Source organism: Chiloscyllium plagiosum, chromosome 44 (assembly GCF_004010195.1).
Source record: "Chiloscyllium plagiosum isolate BGI_BamShark_2017 chromosome 44, ASM401019v2, whole genome shotgun sequence".
NCBI lineage: Eukaryota > Metazoa > Chordata > Chondrichthyes > Orectolobiformes > Hemiscylliidae > Chiloscyllium > Chiloscyllium plagiosum.
The window spans coordinates 12,048,505-12,074,073 of NC_057753.1; the positions used below are offsets into that span (position 1 = coordinate 12,048,505).

Sequence of the window (25,569 nt, forward strand, 5' to 3'; positions counted from 1 at the left end):
GAATGCTGGAGCGGAACGTGAAGGTTGGCACACTGACTCATAAACGTTGATCTGTTATCCGTGAAGAACTAGGGTCGACTTTTACATGAGATGTATGGAAAATTCTGGATTATTTGGCCAGAAATAGGGAGTCGACTTTTACATGAGATCGACTATTACTCGAGTAAATACAGTATGTCCCTGAACCGCTAGGTCTCTCTCTGTTATGCAACACTACCCAAGGCCCTGCTTTTAATTGTATAAGTCCTGCCCTTGTTTGTTTTAGCAAAGTTCAATATCTCCCAATTACCCAAATTGAACTCCATCTGCCCCTCTTGAGCCCATTGACTCTATCGATCAAGATGTTTTTGAAATCTTGTTTTACAATTGTGTCCTCCACAACCACCTGATGAAGGAGTGTCGCTCTGAAAGCTAGTGCTTCCAATTAAACCTGTTGGACTATAACCTGGTGTTGTGTGATTTTTAACTTTGTCCACCCCAGTCCAAAACCGGCATCTCCGAATCATTTGTAATCTTTGATAATCTTGATTTGGAGCTTCCGGTGTTGGACTGGGGAGGACAAAGTTAAAAATCACACAACACCAGGATATAGCCCACCTGATGAAGAAGCAGTACTTCGAAAGCTAGTGATTCCAGATAAACCCATTGGACTATAACCTGGTGTCGTGTGATTTTTAACTTTGATAACTTTCTTCACTGCTGAAAATGTGTCGCTGGAAAAGCACAGCAGGTCAGGCAGCATCCAAGGAACAGGAGAATTGACGTTTCGGGCATAAGCCCTTCTTCAGGAATCCATTCCTGAAGAAGGGCTTATGCCTGAAACGTTGATTCTCCTGTTCCTTGGATGCTGCCTGACCTGCTGCGCTTTTCCAGCAACACATTTTCCGCTCTGATCTCCAGCATCTGCAGTCCTCACTTTCTCCTTGATAACTTTCTTCACTGTCCACTATACCGCCAATCTACAAACTTAGATTCGATTAGATTCCTTACGATGTGGAAACAGGCCCTTCGGCCCAACCAGTCCACACCGACCCTCTGAAGAGTAACCCACCCAGAACCATTTCCCTCCTAACACTAACACTAGTGGGCAATTTAGCATGGCTAACCATGCTTTCTATATTCAGAAATGACAAACAGAAGTGGACCCAGCACCAATCCCTGAGGAACACCGCTGGTCACGGGTCTCCAGTCCGAAAAACAACCCTCCGCTACTGCCCTCTGTCTCCTGCAGTCAAGCTAATTATGTATCCAATTGGTAAGCTCACTCTGAATCCCATGTGATCTAACTTTACTAAATAGTCTTGTGCTAACTGTGAACAGAGCATTTTGTTCCAGTGAGTGGCAACGACAGCTCTTTCCAAACTGATGGCTCCATGGGGACTGCTCGAGATTTCCTCCTGTAAACTCAAGCTTGGCAGATGTCGTAGAAATTTGCCCAATAGGTTTGAGATCACAAAGCACAGTTCGAAGTGAAATTGACAAACAGTTTATTGCAAGCGATATCACTGGAAGAGAAATTGACCCAGGCTGACACAGAACTGACAGTCTGCACAGACAGATCAGATTTCTCTCCCTAGGGCTGAGGATAAGACCAGTTTTATAGTAATGCTGCACAATGACACTGATTAAGAAGTGGGAAACTACAATGTTTCTGGAAATGGAGTAATTTAGATGCAAGGATGCTAATTGGAAAACGGTTTATCGGATGAATGTCCTGATCCTTCACACAATGCAACATCCTGACAGTATCATGTTCCATTCATCTTCACAGGAAAGTGTTCAAGTCTTTTCTGAAGTGGTGAGGTGCTTCCATTGTCCTGTAGTGCCTATCTGTCTGTCCTGCTCTTTGTGTGGCTTTGGTATTGCTGGGTTGTGAAACTGCCCATAGGGCTTTGAGATCTCTGTCATGTCCATGGGCGCTTAAAGCACATTCCATTGTCTGCGTGCCGTCTGACCCAGTTTGTGAGCTGCTCGGGAATTCTGGGTGTCCTGGTACAATTTGGCCAATTTGCTTTTGTGAGCCTATCGTGGGTTAGCAAATCTTTTCCCACAGCAGGTCATCCAGGTTCTTTCTCCCTGACATATAGTCACCACGCAAGGTATGGAGCTGACTTCTGGGAGAGAAATGAAACAAAAGAAGCTTCTAAACCCCCGCAGCCCATCTCCATGGCAATGCAGCATGTTTAATAGAAATACATACCGAATATTACTTTACTTTCCAAACACACAATGATTTTTAAACCAAGTGAAGTACAAAACTATATTTTTACAGTAAGACTCAAACAGCATTGGAAGCAAAGTCATGATTCCGGGCAGTCCGGTTGCAAGGAAGTCTTCCACTTTTCCATTTCACCATTCTCAGAAAAAAACATGGTTCCTGAACACGGTTAGGGATGGTAATAATATCAGAATCCAACCCTGTAATCACTTGTGAACGCGCTGGTGTTTCTGCAGGCTGCACAACTGAGTGAAGCCCTTCCCGCACGCGGAGCAGGTGAACGGCCTCTCCCCGGTGTGAACCCGCCGGTGGGTCAGCAAGTTGGATAACTGGGTGAAATCCTTCCCGCACACAGAGCAGGGGAACGGCCTCTCACCGGTGTGTACCCGCTGGTGCGTCAGCAGATGGGATGAGTCACCGAATCCCTTGCCACACCTGGAGCAGGTGAAGGGCCGCTCCCCGGTGTGAATTCGCCGGTGCTTCCACAGGTTGGAGGAGTCGGTGAATCCCTGCCCGCACTCCGAGCAAACAAACAGCCTCTCCCCGGTGTGCACCCGCTGGTGGGTCTGCAGGCTACACAAGCGACTGAAGGCTTTCCCGCACTCGCAGCAGGTGAATGGCCTCTCCCCGCTGTGGACCCGCCGGTGGGTCTGTAAGTTCCACGAGTGAGTGAAGCCCCTCCCGCACTCGGAGCAGATGAAAGGCCGCTCCCCGGTGTGGACCCGCTGGTGTGTCTGCAGGGTGGATGATTTGCTGAATCCCTTCCCACACACAGAGCAGGTGAAGGGTCTCTCCCCGGTGTGACTGCGCCGATGGGCTTCCAGCTCAGATGGGGAACGGAATTCCTTTGCACAGTCCCCGCATTTCCACGGCTTCCCCATGGTGCCTTTACAGTTATCTTGGTTGAATAGACAAAGAATACAGTCTCCCTCCACCGTCAATGGCGTGACGTTTATTCTAACTGTGAAATAAAGTAAAGCTATGGAACACACTCACTTGGATAGGGGGAGGTATGACAGTGTCTTGGTGCTGATCCCCTCACATTGGTACTTAAATTCTTTCAAAGATGACAGACAGACAAATATTTCTCCTTCAAAAGTCAAAGGCCAATGGCATTCATGAAGCAAGTGGCTCTATCAAATCTGGAAAGGATGTCTGATTTGAGATTTCTTTCTCCAATTTCGGCCCCAAATTCCAATATCCTGTCGACGGAGATTACAAAAGTTGTTACTGTCAGTACAGTATAGAAATTCAGAGTTCTAGTTTCTGTGGAACATGCTTTCCTCTCTCTTTCTCCAAGATGTGTCAATCTCCATCCCACACATTCATCTTTCCATTCTCTCACTCTGCTGTCCCTCGTGTACATCCTCCCCATTCTCCTAAAATTGTTGATTTCCAGTGATTAACTCATTCAAACTCACCTCTTCCTGTCCTGGACACACAGATATCACAAGATCATCAGAAATAGGAGCAGGATTAGTTCATGCAATAAAGAGAATATTCCCAGATTTCGCCCTCAGATCCAGAGCCCCACAAATCTCTGTAATTCTGAGAAGTAAGTGTTTTCGCTGATACATGTTGTACGAATGATAATTTAGTAAGTGTGAAACTAGAAAGAAATCCTCTGCTGTTTCAGATAAGATTGTGTGACTCGGAAGGACAGGAGCAGGCCAATCAGCTTGTCAAGCCTGCTCTGACATTTAATACAGAGGCACAGCACGGCCACTCACGCCAAGCAGATATCCTAATCTGATCTATTACCATTTGCTAGCATTTGGCCCATATCCCTCTAAACCCTTCCTACTCATGTACCCATCAGATGCCTTTTAAATGCTGTAATTGTACCAGTCTCCACCACCTCCTCTGGCAGCTTGTTCCATACGTTCGACGTCAAAAAGTTGCCCTTTTAAATCTTTTCCTTCTCATCTTAAACCCTTTGGTTTTGGACTCCCCTACCATGGGGAGGGTGGGGGGGGGGGGGGGGGGGAAAGACCTTGGCTATTCACCCTATTCACGCCTCTCATGATGTTATGCACCTCTAATCACAACCGATTGAACAAGTCAATGATTTTTCTTTAAAAACCCACAGCATCCACATATCCTGTTTGCAGCATTGGTGATCAGATACCTGTCAATATCTACTCAATGCACTGAGCAACCGTAGCCCCCTGTCATTGAAAATTTCAAAGATTTAGAGGAGAAAAAAGATCTCCTGGAGTTCATACCCACATCTACTCTGTGCATCCTTCAAGTGATTTTAATTAGATCATCTCTGCAGAACAGGAGGAGAATGAAGGGAAGATGCTTCTGTAGGGTGCCATACCCCTCCAATCCGGTAGGTGGGGAAAATCAGCGCGCAGCCGCAGTGCCGCCGGCTCGACCCGTATCTATTTGGAGCGGCAGCCCCTGACGTGAAGGGGGCGGGGCTTCTCGTGAGCCGGCGGCCCTGGCGGAACCGCAGGCTCCAAGGAAGGGGGCGGGGCGAGAGAGTGGCAGTGGATGGGGGGGGGGCGGGGCGCGTGTGTCCGCGAGCTCTGGAACCCCGCCGCGCGCCGGGACTCCTTCTCACCCCGCCCATTCATGGCGACCGACCAATGAGAGGCCTCGGAGGACCGGAAGCACCCAGGTCCTCCAACCAATCCGAACCGCCCTGTTGCCTGAACGCAGCCCTTGGACCTTCTGAAGCTGCTCAGCTCTCTCTTTGAACGGAGATTGAGTTTCACTCCAGACTGAAACCTCCTCCTCTGTCCAACATCTGGGAGCACAACTGTTCTTCTTCTCTCCACTCTCTGTTTACGTTGTTTGACTGAAAGGGAAAGAAGAGTGAATCCAAGGAGGGTGCAAATTCTGGGTATATTAACTCAGGACGTTGGCATCCTTTCCTTCCTTAGGTACTCCTGAGCAAAGAGCAAGATCTGGGCTAGTTTAAAAGCAAAACACCGTGGGTGCTAGAAAGCTGACATAGAACAGTGCTGGAGAACCAGGTCGGTAGAGTTGTGGATAGTAACGAAGAATGCTGTAGGTTACAGAGAGACATAGATAAGCTGCAGAGCTGGGCTGAGAGGTTTCAAATGGAGTTTAATGCAGAGGAGTGCAGAATACTGGGCTAATGGTAAGATTCTTGGTAGTGTAGATGAGCAGAGAGATCTCGGTGTCCAGGTACATAGATCCTTGAAAATTCCCATCCAGGTTGACAGGGTTGTTAAGAAGGTATATGGTGTGTTAGCTTTTTTTGGTAGAGGGATTGAGTTTCAGAACCATGAGATCATGCTGCAGCTGTACAAAACTCTGGTGTGGCCACATTTGGGAATTGCGTACAGTTCTGGTCACTGCACTATTGGAAGGATGTGGAAGCTTTGGAAAGGATTCAGAGGAGATGTACAGGAAGGTTGCCTGGTGTGGAGGGAAGGTCTTACGAAGAAAGGCTGATGGACTTGAGGCTGTTTTCATTAAAGAGAAGGTTGAGAGACGTCTTAATAGAGACATACAAGATAATCAGAGGGTTAGATAGGTTGAACAGTGAGAGCCTTTTTCCTAGCCTTTTTCCTCGGATGGTGATGGCTAGCACGAGGGGACATAGCTTTAAATTGAGGGGTGATATATATCCAGGTCAGGGGTCAGAGGTAGTTTCTTTACTCAGAGAGTAGTAGGGGTGTGGAACGCACTGCCTGCAACAGTAGTAGACACGCCAACTATAAAGGCATTTAAATGGTCATTGGATAGGCATGTGGACAAGAGTGGAATAGTGTAGGTTAGATGGGCTTCAGATTGGTTCCACAGGTCAGGACAACACCGAGGGCCGAAGGGCCTGTAGTGCACTGTAATGTTCTGTGTTCTAAAGGAGTGGAGCTGAGTCCACGAGAAAGATCAGCCATGATCTCATTGATTGGCAAAGCAGGCCCAAGGGGCCAGATGGCCTACCCCTGCTGTGATTTGTTATGTTTTTATAGTATGTTCTCCTGACAAGACTGCGAGAGAGGGAACTCAAGATTGGTGAGTTAGTCCTGCTGTGATTTCTGGTTGCCTTCCTATCGGAAAGACGTGGTGAAACTTGAAATGGTTCGGAAAAGATTTACAAGGATGTTGCCAGGGTTGGAGGATTTGAACTATAGGGAGAGGTTGAAGACGCTAGGGCTGTTTTCCCTGGAACTTCGGAGGCTGAGGGGTGACATTTTAGAGGTTCCAAAATCATGAGGGGCATGGATAGGGTAAATTGACAAAGTCTTTCCCCTGGGTGGGGGTGGGGGGAGTCCAGAACTAGATGGCATAGGTTTAGGGTGGGAGGGGAAAGATATAAAAGAGACCTAAGGGGCAACTTTCACACGCAGAGGGTGGTACGTGTATGGAATAAGCTGCCAGAGGAAGTGGTGGAGGCTGGTACAATAGCAACATTTAAAAGACATCTGGATGGGCATAAGAATAGGAAGGGTATGGAGGGATATGGGCCGGGTGCTGGCAGGTGGGACTAGATTGGGTTGGGATATCTGGTAGGCATGGACCGGTTGGACCGAAGGGTCTGTTTCCTTGCTGTACATCTCTATGACTCTAAGCGCAGGGAATGTTCCAGGAGTTGGCCGATCACTCAGCTTGAAGCAAGCCAGAATTTATCTTGCCCCCACCCCCGAACCAAAGAGGCCAGAGTATGACTCTATCTTCTTCTGACAAGATTGCGAGACAGGGAACTCAAGATTGGTGAAGCTGGCATAGCAGGAGAGACAGGGTATGTGATTTACGGAGGGCTTGTGCCCGAAACCACAATTCTCCTGCTCCTCGGATACTGCCTGTCCTGCTGTGCTTTTCCAGCGTCACACATTTCAGCCATGTGATGTATGGAGCAAGAGAAAGAGAGCCTGTGATTGGTGGATCAGGAAAACAGGGATAAACGTATATTAGGGACAGCATAGAGAGACTCTATGGGATGGGAGTTTACAACTTTTGATTCTACAAAATCCTCCTCGCTCATTCATCTCAATTGCAATGAGTGTAGTCCTAGTCTACTCGATCTCTCCTCATAGGGCAACCTTCTCAAGTCTGGAATCATCCTAGTACACATCCCCAGTGCCAAAACCTCCTTTCTCAAGTCAAAAGACCGAAACTGTAACACAGTACTCCAGGTGTGGCCTCACCAGCACCCTGTACAGTTGCAGCTTAACCTCCCTACTTTTAAAACTCCATCCCTGTAACAATGAAAGGCAGTATTCTATTTGCCTTCGTAATTGCCTGCAACTCAACTTTTTGTGATTCTTACATGGTATGTGCAGGATAGAGAGAGTAACATAAGGTTCAGAAGGATATGGGCCAAATGCAGGAAAATGGGACTAGTTTAGTTTGGGAAACTTGGATGGGTTGGACCAAAGGGTCTGTTTCCTGGCTGTCTAATTCTATGACGGCAGCGGTTCTAGAAGGCAGCTCACCAGCACTTTCTCAAGGGGAATTTAATGCTCAAAACCTGTGAATAAATGAATAATTTCCGTTTGTGTATGACTCTATGGTATGCATTAAATGTATGTTTTTTTCACTATTCAGTAGTAATGTACATGTAGTGGTTAGCACTGCTGCCTCAGAGCGCTGGGGACTTGGGTTCGTTTCCACCCTCAGGCAACTGTGTAGAGTTTGCATGTTCGCTTGTCATAATTTGGAGATGCTGGTATAGGACTGGGGTGCACAAAGTTAAAAATCACACAACCCCCTCAAACTATCACGTCTGTCAAGGAAAGTACAGGTATTTTGACTTATGATCATAAAAAGATTAACGCAATCTTTAGAAAATTTTATTCTGATTTATATAAATCGCAGGATTGTGAAGACAGGACTTAGGAGGATGCAATCATTTTTTAAAACTTTGACCTTTCCAGACCTAACTCCGGAACAGGTATCGGTCTTAAATGCTCCCCCAACAGTCCAAGAAATACTTGACGCAATCAGGCAACTTCAGAGCGGTAAGGCACCTGGCCCAGATGGTTTTCAAGCTGAATTCTATAAAGAATTTACAGAAATATTGGCTGGCCCACTTATGGACATCTATAACTACACATACAGTCAGGGCTGTCTCCCGTCTTCACTGAAAGAGGCAAATATTTCTCTTATCCTTAAAAAAGGAAAGGATCCAGAAGATTGTACGTCATACAGACCAATATCCTTGCTAAATGTAGATTTTAAAATCCTTTCTAAAACGTTAGCATTGAGGCTAGAAAGGGTATTGCCACATATTATAAAGGAGGATCAGACGGGTTTAAGGGCCGTAGATCATCCAATAATATTAGAAGGGTTTTGAATATGATTCAAGCCTGTCATCAGGGAAAGATTCCAGGAGTAGTGGTTTCATTAGACGCAGAAAAGGCATTTGATAGGTTTGAATGGTCATATTTGTTTTACACATTGGAAAGGTTTGGCGTTGGAAAGGTGTTTACCAAATGGGTCTCAAAGCAGTTGTGGTTACCAATGGATTAGGCTCGGATAGCTTCAGTGTGGATAGGGGCTGCCATCAGGGATGTCCTCTCTCGCCATTGTTATTTACGCTAATAATTGAACCAGTAGCAGAAGCTATATGGGCTGATCCTAATATAACGGCCCCGAGGATTGGTACAGGTAAACATAAAATTACCCTGTATGCAGATGATGTTCTTCTATTCCTCAGTAATCCTCTGATGTCCGTACCTCGCTTAATCCAAGTTATTAATACAATTAGTGCATTCTCAGGCTATAAAATTAATTTCTCAAAATCGGAGGCTATGCCAATGGGCGGCCTTGCTATGATACCCCACTTAGTGAACGGATCCCACTTTCCCTTTCGATGGTCCCTGGAGGGTTTCTTATATTTAGGCATTTTTGTTACCCCAGTATATGGTCAGTTATACAAGGCTAACTTTGTGCATTTACTGGAGAGGATAAGGCAGGACCTCCAGCGATGGGGAGACCTTCCAATTTCCTGGCTAGGTAGAATAGCACTAATTAAAATGAATGTCCTGCCCCGTCTCCTATACCCTATGAGAATGCTTCCGGTGATGCTGCCGAGGCTGGCACTACGTAAATTATATGGCTGGTTGGGTTCCTTTATCTGGTATCATAGATGGCCCCTCATTAAGCTGAAGAAGTTACAGCTTCCACAGGTAAGGGGAGGATTGGACTTCCCAGATTTTAGGAAATATCAGTTAAGTTCCCTATTAAGTTACATAGCTGATTGGGTCTTGTCTGATCCACAATCAATCTGGCTGGACATTGAGGCTTCTCAAGAAACCCTATAATACTAAACACAATTAAAGCTTGGAATAAAATGCGGCAAAATGAGGGCAACTCACATAAAACATCCCACTATGCTCCGATAATGGAAGCATGGGGATTTCAACTGGGGTTTAGAGATGCCACTTTTGAACTCTGGAGATCCACGGGTATCTCATGTTTAGGGGTCCTGATGTCTTTTGAACAGCTGCGTCAGAAATTCGGATTACCTAATGGAGACTTCTTTCGATATTTCCGAATTCGAGATTATATACAGAAGAAGACTACGTTATTAGATAGTCTTTATAAATCAAATAGAGAATGTAGAGTGCTATGACCAATGGGGGTATCTTCCGTCAGTACTATTTATCATTTACTACATGATGAAGTATCGGGAGATATGGACAATCTGTTTAAAACATGGGATCAGGATTTGGGACTAGAAATCTCTATAGAAACGTGGAATGACATTTGGGAAAACGCCAGAAGAATCACCATCTGCAACAGAACCCAGGCTATCCAGCTGAAGATACTTCATAGGGCCCATATAGCACCGGATCGATTGGCAAAATTTAAGGCAGGAGGATCTCCAATGTGTCCCAAATGTAAAATAAAGGTGGGCACTCTTATACATTGCTTATGGACCTGTCATAAGATCTGTAGATACTGGACTAAAGTAGCAAGTACCCTGACAGTAATTTTAGGACCCTGTATCTCTCCTTTTGGGCTTTTCGAACTTACCGTCCCTGGATATGCACGGGAAGAGATTATTTTCTATTCTCTCTTTCTGTGCAAGGAAAAATATTTTGGTAAACTGGGTGGCTGAGGGCCAACCCCGGACTTTCAAATTGGCACAGATTAATTATGGAATGTATTCCCCTTGACTTCCTTAGGTTAGGGTGGATTGGCCGTGCTAAATTACCTCATAATGCCCAGGGATATGCAGGTTGGGGTGGATTGGCCGTGCTAAATTACCCATAGTGCCCAGGAATGGGCAGGTTAGGGTGGATTGGCCGTGCTAAATTACCCATAGTGCCCAGAGATGTGTAGGTTAGAGTGAATTGGCTATGCTAAATTACCCATAATGTCCAGGGATGTGCAGGTTAGGTTGGATTAGCTACGCTAAATTACCCGTAGTGTCTAGGGATGTGTAGGTTCGGGTGGATTGGCCATGCTAATTTTCCGATAGTGTCCAGGGATGTGCAGGTTAGGGTGAATTGGCTTTGCTAAATTACACAATGTGTCCAGGGTTGTGCAGGTTGGGGTGGATTACCCAATGCTAAATTGTCCCATAGTGTCCAGGGATCTGCAGGTTAGATGCATTCATCGGGGTAAACATAGAGTCTGGGTGGGTTACTCTTCGGTGGGTTGGTGCGGACGTGTTGGTCCAAATGGCCTGTTTCTGTACTTGTGGGGATTCAATGACTATCTGTGTGGAGTTTGCACTTTCTCCCCCCCCCGGGTGTCTGCGCAGGTTCCCGCAGATGTTAGGTGGTTTGGCCGTGAGATATTGTCCCATAGTTTCTTTATTTATTCACATGACGAGGGGGTCTCACACTGCCCCTCCCTAATTGCCCCAGAGGCAGTTAAGAGTCAACCACATTGCTGTGGGGGGGGGGCATCGTCACATGTCAGCCAGACCAGGGTAAGGATGGCCGTCTCCTTCCTTGAAGGACATTGGTCAACCATATGGGATCTTCCTGACAATCTACAATGGGTTTACGGGTGTCATTGGACTCTTAATTCCAGTGGAGAAATGAATGAAAATCTTAATTCCACATTTTGCCTTCGGATTCAAATACCACTGGCTGCCCGTGGCGCGATTCAGACCCGGCTCCCTTGGAACCTTACCTGGGTCTCTGGGTGAACGGTCTAACGGTACTACACCAAGGCCATTGCCTCCCTGTATATGCAGGCTGAGTGGGTTAGCCACGCAGAGTTACGGGGAAAGGGTCTGGGCGGGATGCTCAGATCCAATGGGCCAAATGCCTCTTGGGGTACTGTAGGAATTTCACGGTTCTCTCCCAACAGGGTGTCATGGTGGTCAGGAGATGGTGGATGTCACTGAGGAGTCAGAGTTGCACAGCGCGGAAACAGACCCTTCAGTCCGACTCGTCTATGCCGAACAGATATCCTGAAATAATCTCGTCCCATTTACCAGTACTCGGCGCACATCTTCCTCAACCTTTCCTATTTATGTACCCATCCAGATGCCTTTTCAATGCTGTAATTGTACTAGCCTCCACCACTTCCTTTGGCAACCTAGTCCATACACGCCCTCTACGTGAAAAGGCCTCTACGTTGTGTCCCTTTCAAATCTTTCCCCTCTCCCCTATGGCCTCTAGTCTTGAACTCCCCGAACCTTGGTAAGTTTTCCCCGACCCATGCCCCTCATGATTTTGTAAACCTGGATCAGGTCACCCCTCAGCTTCCGACGCTCCTGGGAAAACAGCCTATTCGATCTCTCCCTACAGCTCAAACCCTCCAACATCCTTGTAAATCTTTCCTGCACCCTATCGCAACACGTTGTGGACTTGTTGGGGCCGAAGGGCCTGTTTCCATACTGCAGGGAATCTAATCTAATCTAATCTTAAAACAGCTTGATGAAACAAAAAGGTTTAACAACAAAAAAAAGTCATTGACTCTATTGCGGTGCAGCAGTAATGTCCCTCCACCCTGGGTTGAACCCAGGGGTCAAATCCCACCTTCTCCACAATAAAAGTCAAGCAGACACATGGCCCTCTTGGTGTGCAGTGGTAGTGTCCCCCACCCCCTTGACATACATCTCTGAACAGAGAAAAATAGGTTTAAAAAAAAAGTCATTGGCCCTCTTGCGGTACAGCAAAAAGAAAAAAGTCTTTATCCTTTTCTGGTGCAGCAGTAATGTCTTTACCCCAGATCAGGAGGTCCAGGTTCAAGTCCCCCGTACTCCAGAGATCTGCAATAACATCTCTGAGCAGGTTGATGGGAAAAAAAAGGTTTATTAAAAAAAAAAAGCCATTGGTCCTATTGCGGTGCAGTGGTGATGACCCTATACCTGGACCGGGATTCAGGGCCTACCTGTTCCAGAGTTATGTAATTACATCTCCAATCAGGTTGACAAAATAAAGTTAAGTGAGAAAAAAGGGGGAAAAAAAAAGAGAAATGAAAAGAAAGAAAAGGAAAAAAAAACAAAAACAAAGAAAAAGAAAAGAAAGAAAAGGAAAAAAAAAACAAAACAAAGAAAAAAAGGGGAAAAAACAAAAAACTTAGAAAAGTAGGGAAAAAATTTCTTTGGCCATCTTGTGGTGCAGCAGTAGTGTCTCTACCCCAGACCAGGAGGTTCAGGTTCAAGTCCCATGTACTCCAGAGATGCGTAATAACATCTATGAACAGGTTGACGAGAAAAAAATAACTAAATTAGAAAAAAAAGAAATTAAAAAGAGAAAAAGTCATTGGCCCTCTTGTGGTGCAGCAGTAGTGTCTCTATCCTGGACCAGGAGGTCCAGGCTCAAGTCCCACCTGCTCCAGAGGTGAAAAAAAAACAGGAAACCCAGTCATTGGAGAAACTGAAGCACAAATTCACAAGTTTAAATACCAAAAACGGAGAGCATTGAGACCAAGAAAGGTTAGACACATTTAAAAAAAAAAAATTCTGGAAAGAGGGAATGGTAATGTGCTCTGAAGTTTTAAAATTTTGTGAATAGCAAAAGTTGATGAGAAACCTTTTTCGCCAGCCAGTGGTGAGGACGTGGAAACTCGCTCCCACAGTGAGCAGGAATATATTTAAGGAGAAGAGGGGTACATACAAAAGGGAGGAGAAAGTGAGGACTGCAGATGCTGGAGGTCAGAGCTGAAAACGTGTTGCCGGAAAAGCGCAGCAGGTCAGGCAGCATCCAAGGAACAGGAGAATCGACGTTTCGGGCATAAGTCCTTCTTCAGGAACGTCGATTCTCCTGTTCCTTGGATGCTGCCTGACCTGCTGCGCTTTTCCAGCAACACATTTTCAGCTACATACAAAAGGGACAAAGGAACAGAAAGCCAGTGGACATGAAGAAGGGAGGGTGGAGTATAAATACTGAGAGTCCAGTTGAGCTGACTGGGCTGATCCTGTGCTGCAGACTCAAGTGGAACAGGGCCAAACATATTTATTTCACATCTACCTGTGGCAATAAGAAAAGCACTGTTGATGACCCAAGGGTAAAATAAATGCCCTTTAACAGGTTCCGTGGATCATTTCAGTGGGAATGCACAGTCCCTCGCTCAAAGAGCATCAGCCTCACTGGAAGCAAAGTGGGTGGGAGCGGCCTGTGCAACAGAAAGACTCTTCCCACTTCACCCACTGACAGAACAAATGTGGCCCAGTCCGAGAGTCATAGAATCCCAACAGTGGAGGGCAAACTGACCCCCCAAAGAGCATCCCTCACAGGCACACCCCAGACATTATCCACCAAGACTGCACGTCTTTGAACACTGTGGGAAAACTTAGGGTGGCCGATCTACCTGACCTGACATCGCTGGTCACTATGGCCAAGCTCATTGTCCCACAGTGTCGAGGGATGTGCAGGTGAGGGTGGGTTGACCATGCTAAATTGTCCTATAGTATGCAGGGATGTGTAGATTCAAGTGGATTGGCCATGCTAAATTGTCCCAATCCACCTGACTGACACATCCCTGGACACGAGGGGACAACGTAGCACTGCCAATCCACCCGAACATACACATCCCTGGATGCTGTGGGTAATTTAGCATGGCCAATTCACATGAACCTGCACATCCCGGGGCACTATGGGTAATTTAGCATGGCCAATTCACATGAACCTGCACATCCCTGGGCACTATGGGTAATTTAGCACGGCCAATCCTCATGAACCTGCACATCCCTGGGCACTATGGGTAATTTAGCACGGCCAATCCACCCTAACCTGCACATCCCTGGGCACTATGGGGTAATTTTGCATGGCCAATCCACCCTAAGCTGCACATCTTTGGACTGTGGGAGGAAACCGGAGTTAGTCCCACACAGACACGGGGTGGGGGGGGAAGAGTATGTGCAAACTCCACACAGACAGTGGCCCGAGGGTGCTACCCCGCCCCAGGAGTGGGCGAGCAGAGGGAACCGAAGCCCTGCGATTGCTGGTGGCCGAGGAGGACGGAGAACCGAGTGAACCCCTTCCCTCAGGCGGAGCAGGTGACAGACCTCTCCCCGGTGTGGACCCGCCGGGTGGGTCTGCAGGTTGAGCAGCCGGCTGAATCCCATCCCGCACTCCGAGCAGTCAAACGGCCTCTCTCCAGTGTGACTCCAGCGATGCATCTCCAGTTGGGATGGGCTGTACTAAAAATGTAAGTACAGTCGCCATACTCCCACAGCTTCTCCGTGGCGTCGCTCAGGCTCATTACTGTATTTTATACCGAATGCACGCGACCAACAAAGGATACTCATTTGGATTCCAGCATCTGGCCAGCGCTAAACGTTCCAAAATATTTTCCAGGCTGCATGACGGAACAATGATCTTTGCATGACAGTGCAGTGAAGCACTCTTCCTGGTGCCTCTTCCAGTGAGATTTTTCAAGTTTTCACCCAAAAGAAAAGCACAGATCTCCAAATAATCAATCTAGGTCTCAACGCAGTGTTCAGTCTGAGATTTCTGCCTGCCAGTCCTCCTCTTCTGATGTCCTACAAAAGACAGAAGACCTTACAGCAGGCCTGACTGGATAGAAATTTAAAACAAAGTTTGCAGATGCTTCCGACACCACTCTAGGGAGCATAATCAGTGCTCCTCCAGTGAAGCGCTATTTGTTCTGTACATTAACGACTTGGATGTGAACATAGAACTCACAATTATTAATCTGCCCATGACACTAGAATTAGGGGTGTTGTTGATAGTGAGGAGGAAGGTCTCAGGCTACGTGGAAGGTAATCTTGCTCCAACTTTATAAAACACTGGTCAAGCTGCCGATGGAACACTATGCGCAGTTCTGGTGGCCAAACTATCAGAAGGACGTGCTTCCACTGGAGAGGGTGTCGGGGAGATTCACCAGGATGTTGCCTGGGATGGCACGAGGAGAGACTGGATTAGGCTGAGTTTGTTTCCCCTGGAGCAGAGGAGGCAGAGTGGGGATCTGATTGGGAGAAAATTATGAGGGGCACAGACAGAGCAGATCATGACAATCTCTTCCACGTGGTTAAGACCGGAAGACATTAGCTTAAGGTGAGGAGTGTATGGTTTAGAGGAAATTTGCGAAAAAACTTTCTTTGATCCGGAGTAGGGTAGACACTCTTGAGGCAGGTACTTTCACAACATTTAAGCAGCATTTAAGGTGAGTACTTAAAATGCTGGGGAGCATAGCAGACTACAGACCAAGCACAGGTAACTGGGATTAGAGTAACTTGGTGCTTGTTGGTTAGTGTAGACACAATGGGCCGATGGGCCTGTTTCTATACTGTATGACCCTAATACAAATATGACCATACGACGAGACTAAAAATGTAAGACACAGGAGTATATCTCATGACTGATCCACAGGGGAAAGTGAGGATGAACATAATTTCATTGGTGAATCTTCAAATTCTGGAGCAGTTGCCTGTAAGGAAGTGGAACAGTCCATAACTTCAAAATTAGATCGGATTGACACGTGGGACAAGTAAGTTTTTCAGAGTTCCCGAAATATAGAGCCGTTGGCTCTGCAGAGAGTTAGGAGAAAATAAAGACTGCAGATGTTGGAGAGTCAGAGTTGATAAAGTGTGGCACTGGAAAAAAAGCACAGCAGGCCAGTTAGCATCAGAGAGTGAGAGAGAGAGAGAGAGAGTGTGTCAACGTTTCAGGCAACTGAAGAAGGGTCCTGTCCGAAACGGTGACTCTTTTGCTCTTTCGGATGCTGCCTGACCTGCTGTGCTTTTTCCAGCACCACGCTTTCGCATCTGTGCAGAATTAACAGGGACGTCAGTTGCTGAATGGACTCCTGCAGTGTCAGCATTATTCGACGAGTGGAACTGTATAATCGATATAAACCATTGTTTACGGGCGGCACGGTGGCTCAGTGGTTAGCACTGCTGCCTCACAATGCCAGGGACCCAGGTTCAATTCCCCCCTCGGGCAAGTGTCTGTACGGAGTTTGCACATTCTCCCCGTGTCTGCGTGGGCCCACCTCTGGGTGCTCCGGTTTCCTCCCACAGTCCAGAGTTGTGCAGGTTGGGTGAGTTTGCTATGCTAAATTGCCCGTAGTGTTCAGTGTAATAGGTGCAGGGGTAAATGTAGAGGAATGGGTCTAGGTGGGTTGCTCTTCGGAGGGTCGGTGTGGAATTGTTGGGCTGAAGGGCCTGTTTCCACACTGTAGGAAATCTAATCTAAAAGACTAGAGTTAGTTATAAATCAGAGTTATGGTGACCATAAATACACTGAACATGGACAAGAAACATATCTCTGTCCCATATTAAAATTACAATCCCCACAAATGTAACAAGAGATATCACATACCTTTCACCAAAGATGGAGAAATGGGCCAAACCTTGCTGGATTCAGTTGCTTTACTCCCAGTCTGAGAAGGTGACCATGAGAAGGGAACATTGCTCCCACAAATTGCCCAGGGGCAGGAGTTTCACTCTGAAACTCATTGGGACAACTTCCGCATCGTGACGTCCACAATGCAGGGGGTGGAGTCACCGGGCTCGGCGATGACGTCCGCGGGTTCCAGGGGCGGCTGGGCGTCGGCAAGGCCCCGCCCCCGCCCATTGTTACCCCGCCCCTTTCTCCAGGAGCAACAGTTTCCAGGGAAACCGCTGCCCCTCGCTCAAAAGATGGAGCCGCGACTGCGCCTGTGCGTTGGCCTGCCTTCCTCCAAGGGGTGGAGGGGAGGAGACTTTGCAAAATCTCTTGTCTTTCATTTGCAGAGTTAAAAATCCCACCACACCAGGTTACAATTCCCTGGTGTTGTGTGATTTTTTTTTGTGTCTTAACTTTGTCCACCCCAATCCAACACCAGCTCCTCCAGATCATTTCATTTGCAGATACATTCTATTTTGCTCAAAAAGCACACAATCTGCAGGCAGTCGTAGAGATGCACAGCACGGAAACAGACCCTTCGGTCCAACTCATCCATGCCGACCAGATATCCTAACCCAATCGAGTCCCATTTGCCAGCACTTGGCCCGTATCCCTCAAAACCCTTCTGATTCATGTCCCCACCCAGATGCCTTTCAAATGTCGTAATTGTACGACACTTCAACACTTCCTCTGCCAGCTCATTCCACACACGCACCACCCTCTGCGTGAAAAAGTTGCCCCTCAGGTCCCCTTTAAACCTTTCCCTTCTCACCCTAAACCTATGCCCTCTAGTTCTCCATCCCCCACCCCAGGGAAAAGACAAGGTCTATTTATCCCTATCCACACCCCTCATGATTTTTATAAACCTCTAGAAGGTCACCCCTCAGCCTCTGCGCTCCCAGGAAATGGGACGGCCCAGCCTATTCAGCCTCCAACCCCGGCAAGATCCTTGGAAATCTTTTCTAAAACTTTTCAACTTTCACAAGCTGATAGGAGGGAGACCAGAACTGCACACAGTATTCCCCAAATGTGGCCTAACCAATGTCTTGTATGGCCGCAACATGACCTCTCAACTCCTGCACTCGCTGCTCTGACCAATAAAGGAAAAAAATACCTTCTTCACTAACCTATCAACCTGTGACTCCGCTTTGAGGAACTGTGAGCCTGCACTTCAAGATCTCTGTATTCAGCAACCCTCTACAGAGCCTTATACACCTTAAGTGTATAAGTATTGCCATCAGACAGTTGATAAATCTCTCCTTTGGATATAAAACTAGTCTGACTCCAGGTTATGATACAGACAGACTCTAACCTTACACCTTTAATGCATTGTCTGAGCTGAGATATCACTTTTTTTATCGATTGATAAAACCTTAAGTTATCTCAGGGTTGTGATTTGAAAGAAATTCTGGGATTTACATATTAATTAATTGAAACCTGCATTCTAAATGATTAAAGATGTAACATCCATCTAGGTTTGTCTAATACATTGCACCAGTTGTAAAGCAATTTGATCTTTTACTTATAAATTCTGTGTCCTATGATCCTGTCCCACTGGCTACCTGAAGGAGCAGCGCTGTGAACGCTTGTACTTTCAAATAACTATAACCAGGTGTTGTGTGATTTTTAACATTGTCCATCCCAGTTCAACACTGGCACCTCCACATCACATTTCCCTCCAAGTCATGCAATCTGATTTCAAACAGCACAGCTTTTCAGCTTTAAGCTCACAAAAAACTTCATCCTCTGTCAGAGAACACTTTGATTTTTGCAGTTCAGCGACTCTGGAGCTGAAATTCGTGGCATTTTGTGGAACATGTTTTCATTGTATTAAATGTTACACACACACACACACACACCAATCTGCCATTGGTTGCTGAGGCTCCATGCTCAGAATCCCCTCCCAAAACATATCTCTCCTCCTTGAAGTAGATTTAGAAATCAATCTCTCTGGCCAAATGTTTTGGTCATCTGTGAAGTAGATTTTGCGATGTGATAGGTTCCACATCAAAGCAAGTTATTGTTACGAGCTGACAAGGCTCACTTCAGGGAGACGATTTTAAATCTGTTTACCATAACGACTACAGACATTTTCAGAAGAGCAGGATCGCAATGCATTGGAAGCTTTCCCAGGTCAATGACTGGCATGGCCAGGATGATTTTAATAACAAAAAACCAGGAGGAAGATTTTAAAAAGACAAGCTGTACAGGACGTTGGTTAGGCCATGTTTGTAGTATTGCGTGCAATTCTGGTCACTTTCCTATCGGAAGAATGTTTTGAAGCATGAAAGGGTTCAGAAAAGATTTACAAGGATGTTGCCAGGGTTGGAGGGCTTGAGCAGTAGGGAGAGCATGGACAGGCTGGGGCTGTTTTCCCTGGAGCGTCGGAGGCTGAGGGGTGAACTTATAGAGGTTTTACAAAACCATGAGGGGCATGGATAGGGTAAAAAAACATGGTCTTTTCCCTGGGGTGGGGGAGTCCAGAACTCGATAGCGTAGGTTTAGGGTGAGAGGGGAAAGATATAAGGCTTGAGAGGATGGACAGGCTGGGGCTGTGTTCCCTGGGGTGTCGGAGGCTGAGGGGTGACCTTATAGAGGTTTTACAAAACCATGAGGGGCATGGATAGGGTAAAAAAACATGGTCTTTTCCCTGGGGTGGGGGAGTCCAGAACTCGATAGCGTAGGTTTAGGGTGAGAGGGGAAAGATATAAAATAGGCCTAAGGGGCAATTTTTCCACGCAGAGGGTGGTGCATGTATGGAATGAGCTGCCAGAGGAAGTGATGGAGGCTGGTACAATTGCAACATTTAAAAGGCAACTGGATGAGTGTATGAATAGGAAGGGTTCAGAGAGACATGGGCCAGGTGCTGGCAAGTGGGTCCAGATTAGGTTGGGATATCCGGGTCAGCACAAACATGTTGGGCCGAAGGTTCTGGTTCTGTCTATGACTCTATGACATGAGCAGCAATTTTGTTTTACACAGAGGGCGGGGTTCTTGTATGCAGAATGAACTTCCTGAGGAAGTGGCAGATGCGGATACAGTTCCAACGTTTAAAAGACATCTGGATAAGTTCACGATTCGGAAATGTTCGGAGGGATATGGGCCAAGCGCAGACACGTCGCAGTATTACAATTTGGGATTATGATCAGCACTGAAGACTCTGTGGTTTCTGGCTCTCTGATTCATGAAGAAATATCGGACAGGTCAGGCATGTGTCTGCTGAAGTTCAGAATTTGGAAAGGATATTTCCCCTAGTGGGAGATTTTGGATCCAGAATTAAAAATAAGGGTCTACCCATTGAAGATAGAGATGAGGAGAATTTGTTTTTCTCTCTCACACAGAGGTTCACGGGGATTTGGCACCTTCTTATTCAAAAGGCAGTGGAAACAGAGTCTTCAAACATTTTGAAGACATATTACGGACGTGTAAAGGAGCTGAAGGTTAGCAGGCTGGGTAAGCACCTGGAGTAATTAGGTCAGCCGTGATCTTATTGCTTATCATTTAAATAGAGAAAAACTGCAGCACCAAATGGACTTGGGAGTACGAGCACATGAAACACAGAAAATCACACACAAGGGTAACAGAATGTTGGCCCTTATTTCAAGGGGGTTTGAGTATAAGAGTAGCGGAGTCTGTACAAGGTGCTGGTGAGACCACACATGGAGTACTGCTGGCAGTTTTGGTGCCTTTATTAAAGCAAAGGTTTCATTTCACTGGAGGAAGTTCAGGAAATGTTCACCAGGGTGATCCCTGGTTATGGAGGGATTGCCTCATGAGCAAAGTGGTTGGCGGTGTGGAAACAGGCCTTTCGGCTCAACTTGACCCGCCGCCCCGTTTTTCACAATTTAAACTAGTCCCGTTCGCCTGAGCTTGGTCCGTGTCCCGCAGAAAGTGAGGACTGCGGGTGCTGGAGATCAGAGTCGAGAGCGTAGTGCCGGAAAAGCACAGGCAGGTCAGGCAGCATCCGAAGGGCAGGAGAATCAACGTCTCAGGCGTAAGCCCTTCTGCCCGAAACGGCGATTCTCCTGCTCCTCGGATGCTGCCTGACCTGCTGTGCTTTGCCAGTACTACGCTCTCGACCTCGGTCCATATCCCTCCATCCCTCTCCCCATCCACACATCGGTCCAAATGTTTCTTAAATGCCATAGTTGTACTCGCCTCCACCACTCCCTCTGGCAGCCCGTTCCAGACACTCAGCACCCTCTGTGTGAAAAACAAATTGACCCCCAGGACCCTTTTATATCTCTCCCTGTCACCTTTAACCTATGCCCTGTAGTTTTAGACTCCCTACTGTGAGAAACAAAGCTCACTCACTTTAATAATTTCAGTCCGAGACAAGATCTGAAGCAATCAGTATATTTATTATATGCTTGCAAGTGTGGTGCCTGGAATAGGGCATACAGAGTTTAGCAAGTACATATCTTATATAGGATTCACCACTCCAAACCCGGTGCCCATTACTATTGTTTATCTCTTGCCTTGTGCATAACAAGGTACAAGTTTTACTCAGCCATTTCACCACACCCTGCTGTGGCCCATTGTTAGGTATATCCTTCTTCGTGATTATCTACTTCCCCCACTTATGCCACTTCCTCCCTTTCCCAAACCATATTAATCCTTACGACCTTTTAATTGGGGTTTGTTTTTGTGTTTTTGCAAAAGTGGGAAACAGATGCTTATAACTACTGCTTGTGCAAGCACATCTGGCTTAACCTACATCCTCACAGCACCTTATCTGTTTGTCTACCATTGTTAGCAGGCACGTTTCATTCTTGCATTCACATTTTAGCTAATACAAAAACAATTATATATTTCCTCCACATAGTTTTCATTCTTGTTGACTCAGCTCTTGGCTGAAACAATTATACACTGGTGTGAGTGCATTTACCTTGCATCAGTAATTGTAATTGCAGAAGTAACACTACTTTACCTATATCCCACAAAACTGTGGGAAAAAGCTGTTGGCTATCTCCCTTATCTATGCCCCTCATGACTTTATAGGTTGGAAATCTACTCACTGGAGTTTACAAGAATGACAGGCGATTCATTGAAACACATAGGATGGACAGGGTAAATGCTGAGAGGGTTTCCCCTCATGGGAGAGTGTAGGACCGGAAGACCTAGACTCAGGGTCAAGAGGCACCAATTTAAGACCCAATTTGAGGAGGAATTTCTTCTCTCAGTGGCTGGAGAGTCTTTGGCACTCCTTGCCACAGAGAGCTGAGGGAGCAGTCATAGAGATGTACGGCATGGAAACAGACCCTTCGGTCCAACCCGTCCATGCCGAGTCCTTGTGTAGATTTAAGACTGAGATTTGACATGACATTTCCAGCATTCACTGTTGCTCTTCCTGACTCCAAGCAGAGACGTAAAGGGGCCTACCGTTCCACAGAAGGATTCTGAACCATGAAAAATACAATTGGCTTGACACCGTCCTCAGGATTAACCCAGTCCTAGATGCAATTAACAGCAGTGTCAGAATCCAACACTTGCTGTAGAATCATAGAGACGTACAGCACAGAAGCAGATCCTTTGGTCCAACTCGTCCATGCCGACCAGATATCTGAAATTAATCTAGTCCCATTTGCCAGCATTTGGGCCATATCCCTCTCAACCTTTTCTATTCATGTATCCATCCAGATGCCTTTTAAATGTTGTCATTGTACCAGCCTCCACCACTTCCTCTGGCAGCTCATTTCATACACGTACCACCCTCTGCATGAAAAAGATCCCCCTCAGGTCCCTTTTAAATCTGTTCCCTTTCACCGAAAACCTATGCCCTTTAGATCTGGACTCCCCCACCCTGGGGAAAAAGACCTTGTCTATTCACCTTGCCCATGCCCCATAATTTTATAAAACCTCTCTAAGGTCACCCCTCAGCCTCCGATGCTTCAAGGAAAACAGCGCCAGCCCATTCAGCCGCTCCCTGTAGCACAAACCCTCCAACCCTAGCAACATTCTTGTAAATCTTTTCTGTACCCTTTCAGGTTGCGCGACTTCCTTCCGATAGGAGGGAGACCAGAATTAAGTCTTTGCGGAAGCTCGTGTTAAAATCTGTTTTCTTGTGTTGTCTCATCTCTCCCTAAATCGAAGCAGGAGAGTCAGCGTTTGAAACAGGAGAGAAGCAAAGAGGTGCTTCTGCAGCTGTACAGGGCCCTGGTGAGACCACACCTGGAGTACTGTGTGCAGTTCTGGTCTCCAAATTTGAGGAAAGACATTCTGGCTATTGAGGGAGTGCAGCGTAGGTTCACGAGGTCAATTCCTGGAATGGCGGGATTATCTTACACTGAAAGACTGGAGCGTCTGGGCTTGTATACTGGTGGCTGTGTGGAATGCTCTGCCCCAGAGGGCAGTGGAGGCCCAGTCTCTGGATTCATTTAAGAAAAAGTTAGATAGAGCTCTCAAGGATTGTGGAATCAAGGGTTATGGAGATAAGGCAGGGACAGGATACTGATTAAGGATGATCAGCCATGATCATGTTGAATGGTGGTGCAGGCTCGAAGGGCAGAATGGCCTACTCCTGCGCCTATTGTCTATTGTATTCTCCTGCTCCTCGGATGCTGCCAGACCTGCTGTGCTTTTCCAGCGCCACACATTTCATCTCCAGCAACTGCAGTCCTCACTTTCTCCTTAGAACGAGGCAGGCAACTCTGCTCGGAAGGTTATGAATGAACTTGCCGAGGAATCTCACAATTCCAAAAGGTGATCAAATCACTCCCAACACAAGCCGGTACCAATGCAAAGCAGTCCCAACTTCATTGGGAGCAAAGTTACAATAACCTTTAATACTAAACAATACTGTCTCTAATCCTGTTTGGCCCCGAAGGTTACAATACTTCCCGAGTCTTTTGTAGGTTTACGCAGCCACTCTCTCTCTGGCTGTGGGACTGCAGAGTTGCTTCCTTCCTCTCTCCTTCTCTGGAGGGTCATCTGGTTCTCTGCCTCTTGCCTTGCTGGTCTCCTCAGAAGATTCAAGAGATTCCAAGAGACCGGTCTGCAGGAGAACCCGGTTTTTATCCCTTTTTAGATGGTTTCCCCGGAACTTTCTGTAGTCCAGGCCAATCGGGGAGGTACACTTTATAGTTTGGCTTGCTAATGTTCGTTTCCTTGTGTAGCAGGACCACGTGCCTTTCTGTCTGGCCCTACTTTGTTTGGTGGACACGTTGTCGGGAATATGTCTGTCTTTTGCCTTTTACATTATGCCAATGTCATTTGGCCCTGGCTGCACTGTGTCTGGTGTGTGGGTTTTGCGATTTCAACGTTTGAATTGGCCAAAGTAACCAGCATTCCTTGCTGCTTGGCCAAATTAGTGTTCTATCTGTGTTTTCGCAGCCAGGAGGCTGCTATACCTGTCACACAGGTGGTAAGTGTGGTTGAGGGATATGATCCCGAATATGGAATATCCTGCAGTTTTGGTGCTATTTTGAGCTTCCTTAGAATCAATGTGACTCCCCGCCAGTGGCACACTGAGTAATTGCGAATTGTAATCCTAAAAGTTTAAGTTTAAAACTCTGAACTCTCCAGATCGATCTTAAATCTGTGTTCAGCTGATTACAGATAGAGACACTACAGTTTATCCAAGGCCTCTGGGTTGTCCAGGGGCATGTCCATAAGATGCATCATTCTTGATGGCTACCTGGTGATTACTGCATTTAGTGAAATAAAAGACATTCGGACAGGTATATGAATAGGAAAGGTTTAGAGGGATGGGGGCCAAATGCAGGCAATGGGAATAGTTCAGTCTGGGAAACTTGGCATGGACACATTGGGTTGAAGGATGTGTTTCTGTGCTGTATGACTCTTTGAGTCATTATCTACCTGGTGTCTTTGAGATGAGTGAATGTATGTATGTATAATGTATGTATATAACATCACACACACACACCCCTCCACTGCATGAACTTGCTAGTGCCATGGCAGAGAGAATAGCCCAGTGAAACCTTTTCTCATACACAGTGGCCTCTACCCAGCGTGAGATCGCTGGTGTTTCAGCAGGTCGGATGAACAAGCGAATCCCTTCCCACACAAAGGAGCAGGTGAACTGCCTCTCCCTGGTGTGAACTTGCCGGTGTTTTTGCAGCTGCTTTTAAAGCTCTTCCCGCAGTCGGGACTTTTAAGTGTCCTCACGTTGGACTGGACGAGCTGGTGTCTCAGGTTAGGTTACGGGGAAAGTCCTGTCCCTGCACTCAGTGCAGATGAACCGGTCTCTCCCCGGTTATGAGCCCGCTGATGAATTTCTAATTGGATCCCTTTCCACAGAACACATGTTTCCAATGTTTCTCTGTGGTGGGAGGGTCTTTGTGTCTCTCCAGGTTGGATGATCAGTTGACAGCAGGTCAACACACAAGACATATTTACGGTTTCTCTCCACTGTTTTTCAGTGCGTATAACTAGTTAAGGCCCCTTCCACAGTCCGTTTACTTGACTACTCTCACTTGGGAGTTTAACTGGTGAAAGCGCTTTTCAGAGCTGAAAATCTGTTGCTGGAAAAGCGCAGCAGGTCAGGCAGCATCCGAGGAACAGGAGAATCGACATTTCGGGCATAAGCCCTTCTTCAGGAATGAGGAGAGTGTGCCCAGCAGGCTAAGATAAAAGGTAGGGAGGAGGGAC

General features: G+C 46.7%; 1 protein-coding gene and 1 long non-coding RNA gene across 2 annotated transcripts in view; both read right to left on the minus strand.

Moving 5' to 3' along the window:
* Positions 1-1,675: 1,675 nt before the first annotated feature.
* LOC122543587 (gastrula zinc finger protein XlCGF26.1-like) overlaps positions 1,676-25,569 on the minus strand; it is a 92,116-nt gene continuing 68,222 nt past the window's right edge. The window contains exon 3 of the mRNA XM_043682403.1: positions 1,676-3,100. Within this exon, the coding sequence (XP_043538338.1) occupies positions 2,425-3,100 (676 nt within the window). The 3' untranslated portion in view covers positions 1,676-2,424. The remainder of the gene's footprint in view (positions 3,101-25,569) is intronic.
* On the minus strand, positions 4,578-17,048 carry LOC122543588. Its single transcript, XR_006310110.1, has 3 exons — positions 16,894-17,048; positions 14,616-15,092; positions 4,578-5,024 (listed from the first exon to the last, which is right to left on the minus strand). It is a non-coding gene; the product is annotated as an uncharacterized LOC122543588 (long non-coding RNA).